The sequence below is a fragment of the Cyprinus carpio genome, chromosome B3 (genome assembly GCF_018340385.1).
Source record: "Cyprinus carpio isolate SPL01 chromosome B3, ASM1834038v1, whole genome shotgun sequence".
NCBI lineage: Eukaryota > Metazoa > Chordata > Actinopteri > Cypriniformes > Cyprinidae > Cyprinus > Cyprinus carpio.
In genome coordinates this window covers 38,271,257-38,292,390 of record NC_056599.1, presented here as the reverse complement: position 1 = coordinate 38,292,390, position 21,134 = coordinate 38,271,257, and the positions used below count along the sequence as shown (strand labels likewise).

General features: G+C 38.5%; 2 protein-coding genes across 2 annotated transcripts; both read left to right on the top strand.

Annotated features, from left to right (window-relative positions):
• The first annotated feature begins 2,093 nt into the window (after positions 1-2,093).
• LOC109058474 (serine/arginine repetitive matrix protein 2-like) lies at positions 2,094-15,833 on the top strand. Its single transcript, XM_042720961.1, has 14 exons — positions 2,094-2,291; positions 3,737-3,991; positions 4,632-4,727; positions 4,834-5,019; positions 5,206-5,289; positions 5,384-5,449; positions 6,046-6,075; positions 6,160-6,267; positions 6,514-6,646; positions 8,732-10,569; positions 13,196-13,906; positions 13,995-14,102; positions 15,080-15,190; positions 15,280-15,833. Exons 2-14 carry the CDS (start codon positions 3,744-3,746, stop codon positions 15,332-15,334), a joined length of 3,774 nt encoding a protein of 1,257 aa, XP_042576895.1. The 5' UTR covers positions 2,094-2,291; positions 3,737-3,743; the 3' UTR covers positions 15,335-15,833.
• Positions 15,834-16,427: 594 nt separating this feature from the next.
• Positions 16,428-20,679, top strand: thoc6 (THO complex 6). The gene is made up of 13 exons (XM_042720960.1): positions 16,428-16,564; positions 16,794-16,885; positions 17,026-17,090; positions 17,217-17,320; positions 17,469-17,506; positions 17,646-17,694; positions 17,919-17,990; positions 18,941-19,043; positions 19,153-19,202; positions 19,341-19,397; positions 19,646-19,756; positions 19,859-19,987; positions 20,095-20,679. Exons 1-13 carry the CDS (start codon positions 16,550-16,552, stop codon positions 20,173-20,175), a joined length of 966 nt encoding a protein of 321 aa, XP_042576894.1. The 5' UTR covers positions 16,428-16,549; the 3' UTR covers positions 20,176-20,679.
• Positions 20,680-21,134: the final 455 nt, after the last annotated feature.

Here is a 21,134-nt window from a genome sequence, read left to right as displayed (position 1 = left end):
AATACAAAAGTAACTGTAAATAATAAACAAGCTATCATAAAAAATCTCAAACATAAACTGTGTAGATTTTAAAAATAAATATATTAGATTATGCATCTCTCTATATACAGTCTTTGTGATTTTCAAGTTTGTGTGCTTCAGTGCTTTCAGAACATGTATTTTTATATATATTAATCTATATATTAATCAAACAATGTATGTGTGTGTGTGTGTGTGTGTGTTTGTGTGTGTAGGACTGGTTGATTCGGTATGGGTATTTACCATCTCCAGACACTCTAACTGGTCAAACTTCACTCCAGGGAGGGTATTGAAGAAGCTGTCGTCCGTAAAATGCAGCGTTTTTGCTGCTATTAAAGAGACTGGCAAACTAGGTGACAGTTTTTTTTTTCTACACTTATTTGTACTGTAATGCTTTATAGGTTCAACCAGATAAAGAGCACTATAAGCTTTCTGTCACTAGCTCTGATGATTCCACTTGTCCTTTTTTGTCAAACTTTAGATCATGCCACTTTAGAACTGATGGCCAGACCTCGCTGCTCTCTCCGGCACACCGTCAGCTCTGAGGATCTGCTGAAAGGAAAGTGGAGAGGTAAAGAGAAGCTGAAGGGGTGTGATCTTTAAGTTTCCAGCAATATATTTTAAACATAAAAAAAAACCATTTAAAAACCTGATAATCAGTAAACTAAGTTGTCTTACCATACATTGAAAACTGTAATTGATTTATGGTTTTTGCAAGTAAAAACTATGAATTACAATATCATTTGTAGTGAAAGTTACAGTAAAAGGACAAGTTCCCAGATATATTATATATTTTACAGAAATAATTTTACTGCTAATTTCTGTAAATGTACATTATGTTTTGTGATACATTTTATGTTGAATAGTTAATATTTATTGCATTATTTTAGTGTAATTTGTGTTAATGATGGTGTTTTGTCTGTATACACGAGTATACTGACCACTTACGATAAACTCTGTTTCATCCTGTGGCTTTGTATTGTATCACCTTTATATGGTGAATTTCTGGTAATCATAGTTGCTGTTTTTTTAACAAAAATTTTACAGAATATATATATATATTGTGAACTTTTGATATAAACTATATATATATATATATATATATATATATATAACAAAAATTTTACAGAATATATATATATAAAATGTTGATCACTTTTCAACTTTGAGGTTGAGATTATTGTACTTGTGTCCAGAGTGCAGTAGCAGCTATGATATGTGCTTTGTCATCTGTTATATATTCAGTTATCATGGCTGGGGTTTTGGTTCTTATATGTTTTACTGATAATATTCATATGAATTTGTGTTGTATATTTACTGTGTGTGTTTTTTAATGTTGTGATATTGGCCTGTGAAGTTAGTGAAAATGTACTTGATTTTTTACTTAATTGCAGATTCCCGCCATCGTCTGGATTGGAAAGTGTCCACTGGTTGCACACTTCAGAATCTCAGCAGATGTGTAATATAGAGACTGTTTGTCTGTTTCTTGAATACTGTGTATTCGGGCATCTTTTTGTGACATCCTCCTTTCTACAAACTATATAGCATACACTGTACTACACACTATAAATAAGTTTATAAGTACACTAGTAGATAGTCTCAAGCTTAACACACAGGGGACTAAAAGCTAAAAAACAATATTTTAATCAGTATTGGATTTTCTTCTGAAACAAAATATCATTTCAAATAAAGATTAAATGTATTTATTCTTTTGTATTAGATTGTATGAAATAATGTAGTAAAATAAAACACTTTAGGGTTATTCCTCTGTTTGTTGTTTACATACAAATGAAATTCAGCCAGATGCACACTGATGTTTTTTTTCCCCACAAAGTAGCCCACTAATAACAATTTTTGGAGATCATAAAAATAAATGCACTCCCTTTTCTTATTTTTATCATACTTTTATTCATCACAGGGATGCAATACATTGATCAAAAGTTCCAGTTTAAAAGTCTCTTATGCAGTATAAGAGACTTTAAAAAACAACTCACTTTGAAGCACAAACACGCTTGCGTTTGGATGAAGCGAGTGAATGGATTGTGGGAAATGTAGTCCACAGTCAAATCCCCGAACATTATCGCGAGGCTCGTCACGATGACGTCCAAATGAGCGTTACCTGTTCATTCTAGGCAACGTTGCGCACATCGTTTTTATTTTACAAGGATTATTTGATATAAAATCGCTGGGTTTTCGCCTGCTGTGCCACAGTTACTCGGTCTTTGGCCTGTAACGGTTCTACTGTTGTTCTCTCCCTGAGCGGGATCCCGGAGGTAAGATACGTAGCACTCACGTTACTGAAGCTCAACGAGCAGTTAGCATGCTGTACTGTTCAGGGATCGTGCTAGCACACAGGACAAAGTTAGCGCGCTGTAAACAACTCAAATGCTGTTACACAGTAGACACTGAGGGTATTTAGTGAGTAACGTTGTTACATAAACACTTAAAATGAAAGAGAATCCGCGGATTGTTGTGTGGAGGAAGCATTAGCACAGCACAGAAGGCCTCGGCCTTTTGCTGGTTTAAGACTGTTTAAGACTTGTGGGGCGCGATACAGTGTCTGTAACGTTATTAAAGTACAGTAAACGGGCTACCGAGACAGCAGGACATAGTATGGGATGTTAGGATCGTTTACTTCGCCTTTAATGCTACATTTTTTAACATATGTTTGATCAGTTTGAGTATAACACAGTCTCTGTAACGTTAATTATTAACAGCCCAAGACTGCTTTAGATCCATATTCGTGTGATAATTTTTTCTTCTTTCCAGTCATGTCAGAGAAAAGTGCTAAATTTTTTGTATTTCTGGACAGATTTTTGTTAGTGATTCAGCACATTAAAAGATGTACTTAATGTACACGTCTTTAGAGAAAGCCATTCGTTTTGGCAAAATTTGCGTCATGGTGTGATCTGGAATAACATTGTGAATTTGCCATTCTGGGCATTTTAGGGCTGTATAAATTCACTGATGTTTTTGAGACATTAAGTACAATACAAATAGGGGGGGGAAAATAGGCCCGTAATTGCATTTTTTTGCTACGCCTTTCAAAAAAGGTCTCAAATTTTTGTTCAAAATCTCGGGCCATTGTAAGCGTTTTCCAGTCACTAGGCACATAGAAAGAACATTTCAATTTGATACATTTGTTCTGTTAAAAATTGTGTTAGTTACCTGGCACAGTTTTGTGTGACCTTAGCAAGTTCTTTATAGTTTTTACCCGTTTAGTGTATGTTGGGTATTATTTGTTTTATGCAAACTTGCTGTTCTGCTAGGGTCTCTAAATAAAGATAAATCCACTCAAGATTGGCATTTTTGCAAGATTAAAAAAAAGGAAGTCAGCACAATAAGTTGTCATTTCTGTTAAATCTGTTTTTGTTACATTGTGATGAGTTGGCAAACAGAAACTAATAGTTCTGTAGTTTTAATTCCAATTAGCTTCCTTCCTTCTCTATTAACTGTTTACATGTTTTAGTGTACATTTAAAAAAAAAAAAAAATCAAAAAGGAACAAAATCATAATGCTTTTTATTTTCGTGGTTAAAACTCACCGTTAACCACAAATGCAGAAGGTGCCATGTCTCCCAGCAGCACTCATTTATTCACGTTATATATGTATCAAATGCTTTTATCCCACCCTTGGCCACTTAAGGTGTTTGTGATATGCAAAGTTGTTCAGTTCAGTGCTTACTCTTGAGTTATCATGCTGTGTCTGGGCCTCTCAGAGCAGAGATGTATAACGGTATTGGGTTGACCACGCCGCGAGGCAGTGGCACGAATGGCTACGTTCAGCGGAACCTGTCCAGCGTACGCGTGAAGAGGAACAGGGACGAGCGCGGAGGAGAGCGGGATGAGAAAGACAGAGAGAGACTGGAGAGCCAGCTGAACAGACAGCCTAACGCTGACATCCTTGAGCACCAGAGGAAGAGACAGCTGGAGGTGAAATGTGCCGAGCTGCAGGACATGATGGAGGAGCAGGGGTAAGATGAGAGAAAATATGAAAAATTCCCTGTGTTTCTGGTTTGTATTTAAAATGATTTAAGCTAGGTGCACACTGTAAGGGTTTTGTTTGGATACTGTAAGATTTAAAAAAAATAATGTAATACTTTTTTTTTATTCAACTGTGACACTTAAAACTGATTAAAAGTGACATTAAAAATGTTTGTAATGTTATACAAAATATCTACTTTAAATAAAAGCTGTTTGAACTTTCTGTTCACCAAAGAGTCCAGTAAAGAATGCATCACGGTTTCCACAAAAACATTAAGCAGCTGTTTTAAACATTGATGATAATTACAAATGTTTCTTGAGCATCAAATCAACATATTAAAATGATTTCTCTAACTAAATACTGTAGTAATGGCTGATGAACATTCAGCCTTGCCATCAGTGAAATATGTTTTAAAATAAATGACATTTATTTTACTGTATGTTTGATCAATAAATGCAGCCTTGGCAGCATAAGAGAATTCTCTCAAAACCTTGAAAAACTCCTACTGACCCCAAAATTTTGAACTGTAGTGTATGCACTGTGATTTTTCCTGTGCTCTACGGCTTGCTTGGGTTTGTGTTATGGAAAGCATTCTTCAGGAGCAGATATTAAGTCCTCCTGTGTGACAGGTACTCTGCAGAGGAGATCGAAGAGAAAGTCAGCACCTTCCGCTTGATGCTCCAAGAAAAACAAGAACCTGCCCCTCCTCCAACAGAGAGGCCAGTGTGAGTACACTTCAGATCATCCAGACAGAAATAAAGGCGCTTTAATGGCCTTTTCTGTGCACTGTTAGTAGTTTTATTCCCATCCATGTTTTGCTCTTTCTCACAGTGTGACTGAGACTCATGCACTGGCAGCTGCTAACCAGCAAAAAAATGACCGTCTGAGAGAAGCGTTCGGTATCAGCTCTGACTACGTTGATGGCTCATCCTTTCATCCTGACCGGAAGGAGCGAGAGAAGGAGAAGAGGGAGCAGGAGAGGCTGGAAAGAGAGAAGCAGCAGCAGCAGAAGTACCAGTGAGTAGATGGAGGGGAGATTGAAGGGGTCTTTTCATGAGGAATCACTTTTTCCTTTATCTTTTGAGATAAAAGAGCTTGATGTTCTGCAAAAGCGTACTGTAACTTTCAGAAGTACAGACTTTGACGTGTTGTATCTTATCTGAGGACTTACTTTCTGTTCTATCTTTCATCATTTTATTTCAGAATTATTGAGTCTGATAACTCTGATTCATCTCCTGAGCGAAAAAAGAGCCGGAAGAAGAAAAAGAAAAACAAAAGCAGAGAAAGGTAAACTGGAGAATGGAGAAGTAATTTGGAACACTTTAAGCGTGAGTTTTATAAGAATAATATACTAATGAGTCAATTTTCACTCTTGTAATAGCTCTGAGAGCCCTTCACCTTCTCCTCGACGAGAGAAGAAAAAGGACAAAAAGAAGAAAAAGAAAAGGTTTCATTTAAAGCCCTTAAATTACAATATTCTGTTAATTCATATTGGGATAAGATGTAGTAAATTAGGGTCAAATCAATACACCTAAATAGATTTTATTCAGTTTATTTATTGAGTCACTCTGGAATATGTGAACCATTTAAAAAAAAAAAAAAAAAAAAACCTTATTGGGAATGAATTTTACATATGTAAAATGATTCTCAAAATCTCACACTGCTGGACAGTGTGGACATCATTTGCATTTTCATAACCTATCCAGGAAAAGGTTTAATAACCAGATTATTTGCATATGGTAATAATATCACTATTAACTGAGATGCTTTTAGGCATGTTGTCCATACACTTTACCCTATAGCTGCCATATTGAGAAAAATCCTTAATTTAATAATTTTGAGCTTTGTCATGTTTGACCCATAGTTTGAATGATTTTATCCATTGCAAAATCACCAACATTTTAGACCTGGATACATTTGATACATTTGAAAATTAGTTTTATGTGTGTGAAAAATGTTTTAGCATTAGAAATGATCAAGAACTTTAATGATTCTGCATCATTTCTTAAACTGCTTAAATAACTAAAACATTGTTGCTTTCAGAGAGGAATCAGTGAAGAGTGACACAGAGAGGTAGGTTTTCTCCTCCTCATCACTCTGTTACCTTTGATAACAGTATGTATTATAATTTAAATGTTATCATTTGTCTTCCCACAGTTCATCAGATGACAGAGAAACAACCAAAAGAAAAAGGAGTGACAATGAGACTCCACCTCCCAGTAAGAGCCGAAAACGGCAGAGTGCATCCTCCAGCCCAGCTCACAGGTATCATTACATGTGCACACCATGTGATCCATAAAACAGTGTGCCTTCAGATTTTACTCTTTATATTCTTATAGCAATTGCAAGAACATTTTTCCACTCTATAAACTAAAGTTCTCCTATTAAATGTTTTTTGTTTTAATTGTTCTAAAATACATCAAATATGTATGCTTGCTCAGCATTTGAAATGGTGTAGTTCCTAATTAGTGAAAGTTAATGTAAATATATATGCATGACGTCTGTTTTCAGCCCATCCCCTCAAAGAGGGAAACCACAGAATAAATCAGATTCTCGTCCAGATGAGGGGAGGAAAGGGAGATCACCTGACAGAAGGCGCCATGGACGTAGTGAGGAAAGTCCAAAACGGGTGGAAGTCCGAGAGGTAATGTGTTGTTTTGGAAGTCATAGAGGCATATGCTGTAATTATTTAATCTGATTTATTCATTGTTTGTTTCCTCCCATTCTTGTATATGGTCTTTCCTTTTTAAATATGCATTATATTTTTAAAGTAAACATATTATTTGTTAGGGCTGATCTGAATACCAATTTTGAGCTTCAAAGCTTCGATAGTAATCAACACTGAATATTCGAAGCTTCGGAGGGAGGGGCTGAACGTATTCTTCTCTATAATAAAGACAGGAATCTCTGTGTGTCAGTCTGTTTGCATTTTTATTGTGTCAAGAACCGTTCATCCAATCAACTTCACGCGTGGCGGGTGTGTTGCTGCGGACCCAAGGGAGTGCAGTGCCGCATTTTGGTGCAATATGGACACTAGACACGTTCAGAATGAATAAACTTTTAATAAACTACAGAACAGCGTGAGCCAGAAGCGGCGCGCCTCACACGGGCAGGGCTTATATGCTCCGAGAAACACACAGGTCTGTTAAGAGCAATATTTTAATATAGACAAATTATTATTAGGCTGGTCTTTGTATGTTTTGTTTTTTTTTTTACTTTTTTTTTTTATGACTGCCATATTTGCAAGTATTTTCCAAGCAAAGGCACGTTAAGTGCGGCTTTTTATCATGTGTAAAATTACTGATTAACATGGCGGATAAATGCAGCTCTTTTTTTTTTTTTTTTTTTTTTTTTTTTTTTTTTTTTTTTTTTTTTTTACACCAATTTTTTTTTTTAGGCGTACTACTTTTTTTTATTAGGTGATTTTTCAAACTTCATGTGCTGTTGTGGTAGGTCAGTTTCAAATTGCATATCTGGCACACTGCCTTTGTCTTGTCCTCACTCAATTTAAAGTGCTCCCACACAGCTGAGGTCCTCTGCATTTTTGTCTTCTCTTCCAGATGAACTGAATCATGACGTTCACTCATGGGCGATTCATAAGCAGCTTTTCTACTATCGGGCCGCACGGTGCTCTTTGCTTAACTGTTCCATTCCGTGCCGATCCGGGCCAGTTAGCACAGATACGGTTTCATTTTCCACTGTGGCGCTTATAATAGACCTCATTGAAATGCAATACAAATGCGTCAGTCCTTCCCTTGGTAACACAAGTGTAATATAAACAGCGACATGGACGATGATCAGATAATTCTGTTTTTGTGACTCCTTTTTTTTAAATTTGATATTTACTTTGTTCAATTAACAGAAAAAAGACAACTCTCTACGTGAAAAATAAAATAAACCGAAGGCGACGACGGGTATAATATCAATAAGCGCAAATGTTTTCACCATAGACCAAACTGTCTCAAGACATTTTTTTTATATTGAACGTAGCGTAGCTGTTTACTTGGCTGTTTGGAGAAACTGGTAGCCAGGCAACAGAGTGGCGGAGTCATGCACACGCCCTCTAACATTAAGCACTGCTGTCTAACCGTGCCTAGAATTCCGGGCCGAGAACAGTTTGTAACCGTGCCGCGCCATACCAGGCTCATGTGGAAATACAACTGTAACCATACCTGACAGTCCTTAGAACCGTTCGGAGAGAAGAAAAGAAAAACGCTATATTCAAGCGCGAATGAAGACTGTTTCGTGGGGGATGCCAGGTGCTCAAAAACAAAAAAAAAGATTATTCGAATCTCAAAAATGAAAATCGAATGCCAACCCACCGAACGAATATTTGAATAATCGAATATTCTGGTCCAACCCTATTATTAGTATGTATTCTATTCTAAACAATAACCACATTAAATTACAGCTGAACACATTCAGATGGTCATTGGCCTTTGTTGCATCTCCTGTGTTGCGTTGTTGTTTTTTTTGAGTGCATTGCCACAAAAAGCATTGAGTTTTAATATAGTATGTCAAGATAAAAATAGTCCATATTCTAAAAATGCACCTCAAGACCTCTACATTGAATGCAAGAAATTGTCTTGTAAACACTTGATGGCTTGGCCGAGTTATACAGGCCTTCCTTGAACTAGATTAGTTGAGCAGTTGTTCAAGCAACCCTCTGACTAGTTGATTTTAAAAGTAGTTTTGCACCTCCCTCATTTGTTGTCTTCCCCATTTTTAGAGGTCACCTAGACGCTCAAGAACACCTGAGCACAGTAGAAGAGACAAAGGCCGACAACGCGAGAGAGAACAAGTGCAAGAAAAACCTCAGAGAAGACGACAGGAGTCCTCATCACCATCTCCTCCACGCAAGCAGCAGCGACAACAGAGCGAAGAGAAAGAGAAACCCTCTCAGCGGAAAAGACACAACTCTCTGTCTCGCTCTCCGTCTCCTAAGCAGCAGAGAGACAAGAACCGAGGGGACAATGAGAGAAGGGACAATGAGAGAAAGAACAAAGGTCAAAGAAGACATGACTCGTCCTCGTCCCCGTCCCCCTCTCCACGTAAAGATAGAACAAGAAGAGGACACAGTGGAGAGAAAGAGAGAGCTGTTTCCCCCAGGGACAGGGAGAAGGAGAGGCATGGGGACAGAGCGAGAGACAGACCGAGGAATAGCGATAGAGATACAATCCCATCTACTAGAACAGATGACCGAGGACGGGAGAGTGATAAAGGGAAGGAGAGAGACAGAAACCGATCTAGTGACTCCATGTCTCCTGCTAAGCGTTCACCTTATGCCAACGGAAGGCAAAAAGAAGGAAATCATGAACTAGAGAAAGAACGAGAAGAACAGCGAGAGAAGGACAGAAGACGGGAGGAGGAGATGAAAGAAGAAGCTTTGAGAAAAGCCAGAGAGAGTGACAGAGAAAAGGAGAGAAACCGCACCAGAAGAGAAGAAGTGTCTCGATCAGACAGGAAGTCCTCCTCTAGCGGTCAGCCTGAGGACAGACGAGGTGCCAGAGGAAGTGAGATGGACCAAGAGGTGGCCAAGAAAGACGGGAGTCCTCAAGACCAGAAGAAGGACAAACAGATGCAAAAGGAAAAGCCCGGGATGAAAGACAAACTAAAAGCTGCGAGCAGTAGTAGTAGTAGTAGCAGCAGCAGCAGTAGCAGCGAGAGTGACAGTGACAGCTCCTCATCGTCATCTTCATCCTCCTCCTCTTCTTCATCATCTTCATCCTCGGAAGATGAAAAGAAGAAAAAGAAAAGTTCAAAAGACAGCAGTGCTGCTGGTAGGTCAGTTTCTAATGCTGTCATAGCTCAGGCTATTGCACGCCGAGAGAAGGAGAACCGAGGAAGAAATGCAGAGAGTGATGAAGGCAGAAAGATGTACCCTCCCACACAAAGACAGAGCTCACCTCCTGAGTCCCAGAGAAAAAGGGATGATGCTGATAAGAGAGAGCGAAGACCTGGCCACTCCTCGTCTCCTTCCACAGGAGCCAAAGACCGGGAACGTGGAAAAGAGAGGTACACTCCCACTGGGAGTTCAAGCCCACCTCCCTCACCCCCGCAGAGAGGCCGGGACAGAGGAGCCCCAAGTGGGGACAAGTACACGCCTCCAGAAGAAACCAAATCTCAGAGCAGAGATCAAGGAGGCGAGCGATACACCCCATCAGAGCTGGACCGAGAGTCTTCACCTCCCTCTCCTGGCAGAGGAAGAGACCGACCAAGTGACCGAAAGAAAGATGCGTCACCTTTGTCTCCGAGGAGGAAAGGAAGGAATGACGTGCCACAGGTCAAACAGACGGCTTCTCGACCTTCACCGAAACGTACTCCACCACGACAGTACCAGGACCCACAACGCTCACGCTCTCCCAGCCCCAGACGAGGAGCGAGGAGACCATCGCCTTCACGAAACTCATCCCCTTTCCGAAGGGACCGCAGCCGGGAGCGCCTCAGAGAGCGAGAGAGAGACAGATTTAGGGCAAGGCCAATGGACAGAGACCAAGAACGTTCCAGAGAGAGGAGAACAAGGAGCAGCAGATCTAGGAGCCCCCGAAGACCAAGTCCTCTTTACAGGTTAGTCAGAGAACCACAGTTTTTGGAAAGCCAAACTCAACCTTAAAAGTAGTTACAGTAGACAATCTGTGGTTATTTTATTTATTTTTTTACTTTATTTACGCACAAGGAGTCTGACAACAGCCAGTGCTCCACACAGAGATCTGATCTGATCATCAGTCTGTCTGAGATTACATGAAGTAACAGAACAAACTGAGACCGACTCGATCCACAAGAACTGTGGCAATATCTTCAAGAAATCTACCTGCAAAGCTATCTGACAAACTATGTGCAAGTGCATCTAGGGCAAAAGCTGCTTTAAACGCAGAGTATGCTCACACCAAATGTTGATTTAATTTACATTGTCATTTTGCAGACGCTTTTATCCAAAGCGACTTACAATTGGGGGATACATAAAGCGATTCTTCTTAAAGAGGCAAACAGACACAGGAAGTGCTTGTAATACCAAGTTTTAGACATAATTACAAAGCTATTACAAATAAGTACGAGCTAGAAAGAGAAGGAATAAATAAAGAGAGAGACAATTTTTTATTTTTATTTTTTGATGATGATGAAACCAAGTAGCTTCGGAAGAGATGAGTTTTCAGCTGTCGTTTGAAAATTGTCAGGGATTCCACATTCCGGATAGGGGAAGATCCGGGGAAGATCATTCCACCAGCCAGGAATGGTGAACGAGAATGTTCTGGAAAGTGATTTTGAGCCTCTCTGTGATGGTACCATGAGGCGTCGCTCACTTGCGGATCTCAGACTTCTAGAGGGGATGTAGAGTCAATGTCTTGAACTTGATGCGAGCCGCAACCGGTAGCCAGTGCAAGGAGATAAAGAGAGGTGTAACATGGGCTTTTTTGGGCTCGTTCAAGATCAGTCGTGCCACTGCATTCTGAATCATTTGTAGATGTTTGATTGTGCTTGATGGAAGTCCAGCCAGAAGAGCATTGCATTAGTCCAGCCTAGAAATGACAAGGGCCTGGACAAGAAATTGTGCCACATGCTCCTTTAGAAAGGGCCTGATCTTTCTGATGTTGTGCAATGCAAACCTGCAAGATCGAGCAGTCTTTGCAGTGTGGTCTTTGAAGGTCAGCTGGTCATCAAAGGTTACACAATTTCTGACTGAAGTTGATGGGGTAATTGTAGAAAAACCTAGCTGGATGGAGAAATCATACCGTAGAGTTGGAGTGGCAGGGAAGACAAGAAGCTCAGTCTTTGCCAGGTTGAGCCACGGTTGATGTTCTTTCATCCATGCCGAGATGTCCGCCAGGCAGCCTGAGATCCGTGCAGCTACTGTTGGATCATCTGGTTGAAATGAAAGATAGAGCTGTGTATCATCAGCATAGCAATGGTAGGAGAAGCCATGTGCCTGTATGATGGGACCCAGTGATGTTGTGTATATGGAGAAGAGGAGGGGTCCAAGAACTGGTCCCTGAGGAACCCCAGTGACAAGTTGATGTGCTTTGGATACCTCCTCTCCCCAAGCCGCCCTGAAAGACTTACCAGTAAGATAGGATTCAAACCACCGAAGTGGAATCCCTGTGATGCCCAGTGATGAGGCAGACAGGAGGATCTGTAAATTGGACTGATGATTTGGAATCAGCTTTTGCCCAATCTGCATGGTTTCACCAAGCACAGTCTCAGTTGGCCCTGATAAGCATCCAGTTTGTTGTTCTGGTGAGAGAAACAATGACAGTTAAGATGGAAGGAAGTGAACAGTCTGTATTCAGGTTTCTTGAGCAGTTGCGGTCATTAGCCTGCTTGAATGCAGTGAGAACCATTGTGCCTGTTGACGTAATTGATAATTTGTTGAGTGCTGGTAAAATGGTGGAGAGATTGCTTGGAGGAGGTGTGAGGGGATTGGGTCTAGAGGGCATATTGTAAGGTGGCCTGAGAAGAAGGTTTTACTTCTGCCTCAGTGAGGGGACAGAAGCCATTGGGCTGAGAATTGAATAATAGAATGTCTATTTATGCATTATGACATTTTACACCCTCAATGTTGGAACAATATACACGTCAAAGACCTTCATCAAAGTTTGAGTTATTTTGATCCACTTCAAATACTGTATTATTATTATACAAACCACATGGGTTTCAAGTGTCTTTCCAGTGATATATATTATATATATATATATGGCCTGTATATATAATATAGTATTATTTATATAATATATATATAATCTGACACACACCCACACCACACACACCCACACACATCTCTATTAATTCGTACTGAGACTGCATTTATTTGATTAAAAACCCATTTCTCACATGACCTATAGAAATCATTCTAATATGCTGGTTTTAAAAAAAACATTTATTATTTAATGTTCTGCTTTTTATTTATTTATTTATTTTTGAAACCATTAAAGGGTTAGTTCAGCCAAAAATGAAAATTATGTCATTAATGACTCACCCTCATGTTGTTCCAAACCCGTAAGACCTCCGTTCATCTTTGGAAAACAGTTTAAGATATTTTAGATTTAGTCTGAGAGCTTTCTGTTCCTCCATTGAAAATGTATGTTAAAAAAAAAAAAAAGCTTACGGTTCATTCTGTAAATAGCGTGTGAAATTAAGTTTAGAATAAAATTCTGTAATTGCTGTTATCATTACAAAGATTTTCTCTCCCGGCACCCAGGTTTCGGCGTTCACCCTCTCCTGTACGCCGGCGCAGAAGTCGTTCACTGTCAAGAGAAAGAGAAAGGGAGAGAGAGCAGGAGAGGAGGAGGAATCGAGAGCGAGAGAGACAGCGTGAACAGGAGAAAGAAAGAGAACGAGAGCGAGAACAAAGAACGAGGGCGCCACCCAAAGATCCCACTCCTCCACGCCGCTCTTCATCATCATCCTCTTCCTCCAGTTCGTCCTCTTCAGCCTCGCCCTCTCCTCAAAGACAGATGAAGGGTGTGAAGTCTACAGATGCAGAGAAAGACAGATCAAGGGAAAGTGATGTAAAGCAACCAGAAAAGAACTCGAAACATCCGTCGTCTTCTCCTCCTAAAGACACCCGTCTCCATTCCAACCAATCGCATCATCGCTCTCGCTCTCGTGAACCACCTGTCCGTTCTAGATCACCAATGACCAACCAGTCATGCAGCAGGGATCCACCTGGTGACCGATCAAGAGGCCAGTCCCCATCATCTGTCCTTGAGCGGCACCACGGACCGCCAGTGAGAGGAAAGACTGCCGTGAATGGGAAACCAGAGGAGGAGACCTCTGGCCAACAGCAGAAGAGAAGCAGCTCAAGCTCTTCTTCATCTTCCTCATCGTCGTCCTCTTCCTCATCATCATCTTCATCCTCATCATCCTCCTCATCCGACAGCTCAGACTCTGAGACAGAGAAAGCCAAAGGGTAAGTGCCAAATAATTCTGCATTTATTCAGTTAAATGTGTATATAAATGATAAATGGTACCCTTCGTTTCAATGTTTATTTTTCCAGGAGTGTTAAAGCAAGTACAACTAAAGAAGCAAGCAAGAAGGCCAAAAGCCGAGCTTCTTCGTCATCATCATCCTCGTCAGAAAGTGAACAAGAAGATAAGACAAAAAGTTAGAATATTTTCCTTTTTTTTTTTTTTTTTTTTTTTTTTTTTTTTTCGCTCCTCTGCTAAAGAAATGTAGAATTTTCCACTGCATTTAATTCAAATTCAAAATTGACCCTCCAGGTTTGCATGCATGAACCAACAATCTTACATTTTCAGTTTTAGGTTACTGAATTATTGAAATAACTGAAAATGCCATATGCCAAATTACATTGGCTGTGACTTAATTTAAAAAATAAATATGCATTGTGTGTTTCAAAGTGTTCTTTTACACAAAAGCAGCTCGTAATCCAGTGATTTCACCATCTCAGAGTGTCTTGTTTACACACACATTCCTTTCTGCATCTACTCTGAATCTGGGTCACTTGTAATGTTTTTTTGGGAACACATGAACCATCTTCCCAAACTCTTAATGAGGACCGCTTATGAACTGCTTGTTGTCAACAAACGAGAAGATTTAAGTGCTCTCTGCACTTTTCCACAAAAAAAAAATCCCAGTTATTTTATGTTTTAAAAATGTGTGCTGTAAAATATAAAAATTAATATTGGTTTTCTTATAATATTTTTATTTTACAGTTAATTTACAATGGTAATATTTCCTGTTTTTTATTATTTAGTAGTAAAAAAAAGTAATTTTTTTTTTTTTTTTTTTTTTTTTTTTATAGCTTAGATCTCTAAAAAAACAAACAAACAAAAAAAAACACATTTTAAGTGGCAGTTGATCATAAAAAAAACTTCTGTGAATAATGAACAAGTAAAAAAAAAAATATAGGAAATGTAGCTTTTTTTTTAAACTTTCTGTCAAAAGTTAACAATAATTTAATGCTAGATGATAAAAATAGGTTATGAATATGGTCTTTGCCCATGCAGTATCCCTTATCAAACTGAAATAAGTCGCAGTAGATAAATTGTTCACATGAATTGCATCCCATTTCACTGCTGTACACTAAAACACTGTCTGAATGATTTCCTTTGAACTCTGCAGTCCTCCACGGCCCAAGAGAGTGCCAGCAGACTCACTGAGAGACTCTCGGTCCCTCAGTTACTCTCCGCCAGCGAGGCAGCGAAGACCTGCACATTCTCCACCCTCACGACGGTCAGTTCTGAACAGATCTACATATTATTACTGTAATTTTCAACCCACTACTCTTGCTGATATTGATCTTCATCTCTGGTTTCCACCAGCACTGCAAGCAGGAAGTCGAGAAGCAGATCTCCAGACAGTCGACGGAGGAAATAAGTGAAGCCTTTTTTGTTTTCTGGACTCTCTTATCTGACCCTCACTGAACTGAATCATCTCAGTATCACACGGATGAGACTGGAAATGTGATTAGTTTTAATGGTGATATTTTCACCATTAGTAGAGGAAGGTCTCTCAAAACCTGGTTCTTTGTAACTCGTCCCAAAAGGGAGGATTTATTTTTACTTTTATTATGGTGTAATTAATGTTTAAGGAGAGGCCAGCTGAGAGACTGAATATCTCGACAACTGTTGTTCTGTGCCAACAGATGCTGGATGCTATTTGTACACACACACACACACACACACACACACACAAACAAAATCACACGTGTCCTGTGGTTTTCTGTCTGCTACATTGTTCTGAATGTAGATGAACATCTGTAATTTGGGGATCAGAATGGACTGTATTCTGTTCCTGCATATGTGGACAGAGTCTGTTCCTTTTTGTTTATTTGTGGAAAAAAGAATTATGAATAATAAAATGGCAGTAGAATCTTCTTGTCTGAACTGAAGTGTAAATTTTACATAAAGGCATTTTCTCATTGGTAAGAGGAACGGTTGGTTCTGACCCCTTCTCATGTGTTTGATGTTATTATATCAAGATAAACAATATCAATTATATAAAATGATTAAGATAATATAAAAAGTGACGGGTTTTTTTGGCTTATTTGCTTATTTTACAGTCTTGCCTGTTTGAAGGTTAATGAGGGATTGGATAAAAAATTAACATTGAATTACATTTAATTAATTAATCAAAGCTCTCTCTCTCTCTCTCTCTCTCTCTCTCTCTCTCTCTCTCTATATATATATATATATATATATATATATATATGTATATAAAGACCATCTCTCTCACAAAAATGTGCTAAGTGTGTAAATGTGCTAAGGGTGTAAGCGGTTTCCCACAAAATACTATGGAAAATAATAAAATTGTTGCAATGTGACATTAACCACACCTTTCATCAAAAATAAATTATTTTGAAAGATTAATATAATATTTTGCAATATTCATGTTTGGATTACAACCGTAACACCAGTAATAACCATAGGCTGTATAAAAACAAGGTAATGTGGCTGGTCAAGCCTTGTAGCGGGCGAGTCTGTATATTGCGTCATATTTACGCGACGCTGTTTGAACGAGCAGCACGAAAAGGCTTTGTATGGGAATTGGCCGAAGATTTATTAAATTAATAGTTTAATAAACTCCAGCAACATGGGTCCAGTTGAGGTGAGTAATACAATCAGGATCTCATTCAATTTATCAGCAAGCCGAATTTTTCAAATCACCAAAAACTATAGAAAACATCGTTCATCCTGCAGTGTAACGTTACTCATAAAGTTTTAGCGGTTTCTACAAATGGCTCATACACATTTTTATATGCCAATAACTGTATTAATGCACATAGAAGTGTGTGAATAACTGTCCCCCTGGTCCGTGACACGCTGTCTCTCTCCAGCTGCTGCACATGTCCGTGTTCTCGCAGAGTTTCTCTCCCTGCGGTCGCTTCCTGGCAGCGGGGAACAACTACGGAGAGATCGCGCTGTTCAGGTAAGAGAAGAGTTTAATCCTGCAGCTATAACAGCAGCTCAGGTGGCGTTGTTGGCCAGCAGGTCTCATAATGTTCGTGTGTGAGCATCTTCTGTCTGTATATAGTGCGTGTTGATGTTGAAGTGTTCTCGTTCTCACAGTCTTTCAGCAGCACTGAGTCCAGATGCATCAGAGGGGAGCCAGAAGCCCATCCTTAACTTCACTGGTTAGACTCAGATTGAATTTCTCACAGATCATTTTACCTTTACAGTCCTTGATTGTCCAACTCGCAAACATTACAGTTTCCAGTGTTGCAACAATGACAAGTGCAAGGGCTTTTTAATTGTTTCAGCTCATGATGGTCCGGTGTTCTCTCTTCTGTCCACGGACACTCATCTGCTGAGTGCTGGGAACGGAGAGATCAGTGCCTGGAGTTGGGCAGAGCTCATCAAAAAAGTGAGTCAGTTGTTCAGTAAATGTATGTGTATTTTTTTAGGTTTGGGGAAAATGTATATTTCTTTTCATTGTTGTGCTTTGTACATATGGATCCTGTAAAAACAACAAAAATTTGCTCAGCGCATATTTGATATTTTTGTCTCCATAGAGCACCAAAGCTGCATGGACAAGGAAACCCAGTTATGAGTGAGAAACTGATTATCATTCTGATTCACGTGTACTGCAGACACTCAAGATAGTGATAGTTCGGTTCTATGAGTTTCATTACTGTGGGAACTACCTGAATGGGATGTCAAATGTTTGTGCAATGCCTCATTCCATACAGGACTAGTCTTGAAATACCAGAGATCAATGCAATGATCATTAACCCAAAGGTTTGTACTTCATCTATTTTTGTTGGTTATTCCTAATACATGCTCTTCCTTAAGTAATCATATTTTGTTGTTACGTGTATTAAATGGTTTTATTAAAATTTGATTGTTTAACACAACATTAGTTTACTTTGCTTAATTTCCATGAAGTTTAATTATGTATTTGTGTATGTCTAAGTACCTTAAAGTTTATTGATTTAATGCTCTTTTTTTCTATTTTCTCTCAGGACAACAGCTTGATAGTTGGAGGAGGTGACAATAACATTCACATCATGGACATGGAGACTGGCATCTTTAAGGTTAGTTAGACTACACCTATATAACTCCAGGAGCATTATTTTGAAGCACAGGCTATGATTTTCTTTCTTGGACATCTGCTTAAATGATATCAAGGGTTGTTGTCCAAAAAAATGAAATATAATAAAATAAATATCTAACAAAACAAATGATTTGACATGTTCTCCAACTATAGAAATTGTTACTGCAGACACACCCCATACTGACTTTGCAAGCAGACATTTTTAAAGAATTTTAAAGAATTAAACATTTTTGTTTATTAGTATCTAAGGATTTTTCTAGCTCTGTAAATAAAAAACAACAACAACAGAAAGTTAGCCAAAAAACATATTTGAGGTACACTAACAGTTGCTTTTGTTTTTGAGAGGGCAAATGTCACAAAAAAATGGTCACTAGTTTGTGCAAATGCTGTTTACAGCACTGAAAAATAAATTGGGAGAAAAAAATAAAATAAAATAAAATATGTACACTACCGGTCAAAAGTTTGGGATTAGTAAGACTTGTGATGTGTTTTTTAAAGAAGTCTTTTATGCTCAAGACTGCATTTATTTGATCAAAAATACAGAAAAAAAACAGTAATCTTGCAAAATGTTATTACAATATCAAATATTGGTTTCTGTTTTAATATCCTTTAAAATATCTGAATTTCCATCAGCCATTACTCCAGTATAAAGTGTCACATGATCCTTCAGAAATCATTCTAGTATTCTGATTTATTATTAGAATTATCAATGTTGGCAGCAGTTGTGCTGCCAAATATTTTTTTTTTTTTTGGAAACTCCTATACTTTTTCAGGATTCTTTGATGAATAAAAAGTTTAAAAAGAACAGCATTTATTGTTATTTTTGAATGTCTTGGCCCCTAATGGGCTGCATATTCAGCTTTTTAAATAAATAAATTTCAACACAGTAGGATCCTCTAAATGTTTCTCCCCCTTGTGTTTGTCCTGCAGTCTGTACTGAAGGGCCACACTGACTACATCCACTGCCTGTGCTTTAAAGAAAGGGAAGAGGAGATCCTCTCTGGAGGGGAGGATGGTGCCGTGAGGATATGGGGTCAGTGTATAACACTGCGCAGTTTCTATTTCCCTTACTCTTCTTTGATGAAGATGAAACCAGGAATAGAGAAACATTATTTAATAAAAGTATACACTTCCTCCACCAGACTCACGGACAAACCGCCCAGTTCACTGTATTGAAGTTTTCAAATACGAGGTAAAACACACTCCTCTACTTGTGATGAAGAATAAACAAATAAGCTAAAACAATGCATTCATGCCTGTAAGAAAAAAAAAATACAGCACTGAAATCCCACTCTCTCGCTTTCAAACTTGCTCTGGAATGGTGGGTCAGGAATGCGCTCGTGCTCTGGAGTGGATTAGCTGTCTTGCTACGGACTCTGATTGGATGGTAAGATGGACTTGTGATTGGTTGGCAGGGACAGTGAAGCTATTGTCTTTATTTGTTCTTGTTTATCTCGTGTCTGATTTCGCTTCATTTTTCTGCATATGCATTGACATGCTTGTTTTTAAATACCTCAGTTAATATCTGCATGCTTGTACCGCTGTACTGCTCCTCTGGAATGCCCCTCTATGTATGTGAAGATAGAATGGCATAAGGCCCCTATTGTTATAAAATGCTATCTATTTCCTCTCCAGCTCTGTGGTGGAGGCCCATCGCTTTCATTATGGCACCTCCGTTCCATGTCCCCCACCTCTGTCTTCCCATTGCCCGGCTGTCAAAGGGAAGCTGTCTTTCACCAGGACCTGGTGAGAAGGACTAGTTGACAGAAAAAGCACTATTTTATACATATCTATATACAATTATTTACAGTTTTATAAAAATATATATTATGTTGTGGTTGTGTTTAGATCATGTCAGTAGGTGAGGGTCCATACGTGTCCCACTGTTTACATGGAGGGACAGTGAAAGCTCAGATTCCCTGCACTCCTTCCTCACTCAACACACTGGCTCTCAATCTCAAGAACACTGAACATAGGGTCAGTGCATATATACAAATATTCTTCATCTTCACTGGTTATTTGTGTGGAAAGTAAAGACTTGTGAATGGAATGATCGTAACCTTTACCCAATATTCGTCTTTCAGGTTATGACAGTAGGGGGCAGCAGTCACCAAATTGATGTGTTCACCAACTTCAGTTACAGAGCCTTTTCTCTCTCATTTTGAGCACACTTCAACATTTGTTTGAGTTTGATTTGAAGTCTGAGGCTGACTCTTGAATTACGATTTGATAGAATGCAACTAAACAAATGTATTTTTATAAGAATTCGTTTTTTGGTTATTGTTCGCTTGTGTGTGTTTTTAGCTTTACATTTGAATCATGCATTTTACCCTGAAAAGGGCTTTGAAGGTGCACTTGGTCGTTTTTGTGTTACACTAGTAAAATACACAAAGTATAGTATTACTCATGTACATTATTATTTTTTTACAATTAAAATATAGAAAAATTGTGTTAGATTTACAATGTTAATTACTGTATCTAAACGGTATTATCTCAAGGAAAATGGTCAAAACACCGGGTAACAGAAATGCGTGTGAGCAGTATCAGTTGGTCATTTGTCAAAACAGCAGCATGAGGCGACCGGCTCCATGTAAAAATACATTTTATTAAGCTGCTGATATAACTGGAAAATTCATTTCATGTATGTCATGATCATTTAAAAAAAATCTTAAAGCACTATTCATTTCTTTGTGTAAACTTTTTTTAAAGAAACCTAGTTACTTTCTTTTTTAAAACATTTGAGGATAAATTTATTTTCAGACTGAAAATATTTTCAGTCTCATAGGACCTACATTACCAGTGGTCTTTTTTACATTCTCAGTCAAAGACTGTTTTTAGTTTTGATCCAAAAATGAATACATTTGAAAAATGTGATTTTTCCTGTTAATTTCAAAGCTGAATTTTCAGTTATCAAACTGAATTTTAAGCTTCATTTCACAGTGATCCTTCAGATATCATTTCTATTCTATTTCTATTCTATTGATCTGAAATTGATGTTAATAGAAAATAAAAGTTTCGGATTTATTTTGAACAGCAAAATGATAGCAGTACACGAGAATGATTTCTGAATGGGATCAGTGTATACTGTTAGAACTCGTATTTCGATTGATTTGATTCACAATGA

Coding starts and splice junctions, on each gene's coding strand:
- LOC109058474 (XM_042720961.1), top strand. CDS start 3,744: ATGTATAACGGTATTGGGTTGACCACGCCGCGAGGCAGTGGCACGAAT. Junction 4,728..4,833: donor CCTCCAACAGAGAGGCCAGT/GTGAGTACACTT, acceptor TCTTTCTCACAG/TGTGACTGAGACTCATGCAC. Junction 14,103..15,079: donor CAAGAAGATAAGACAAAAAG/TTAGAATATTTT, acceptor TGAACTCTGCAG/TCCTCCACGGCCCAAGAGAG.
- thoc6 (XM_042720960.1), top strand. Junction 17,507..17,645: donor ACAAGGAAACCCAGTTATGA/GTGAGAAACTGA, acceptor CATTCCATACAG/GACTAGTCTTGAAATACCAG. Junction 19,757..19,858: donor CTGTCTTTCACCAGGACCTG/GTGAGAAGGACT, acceptor GGTTGTGTTTAG/ATCATGTCAGTAGGTGAGGG.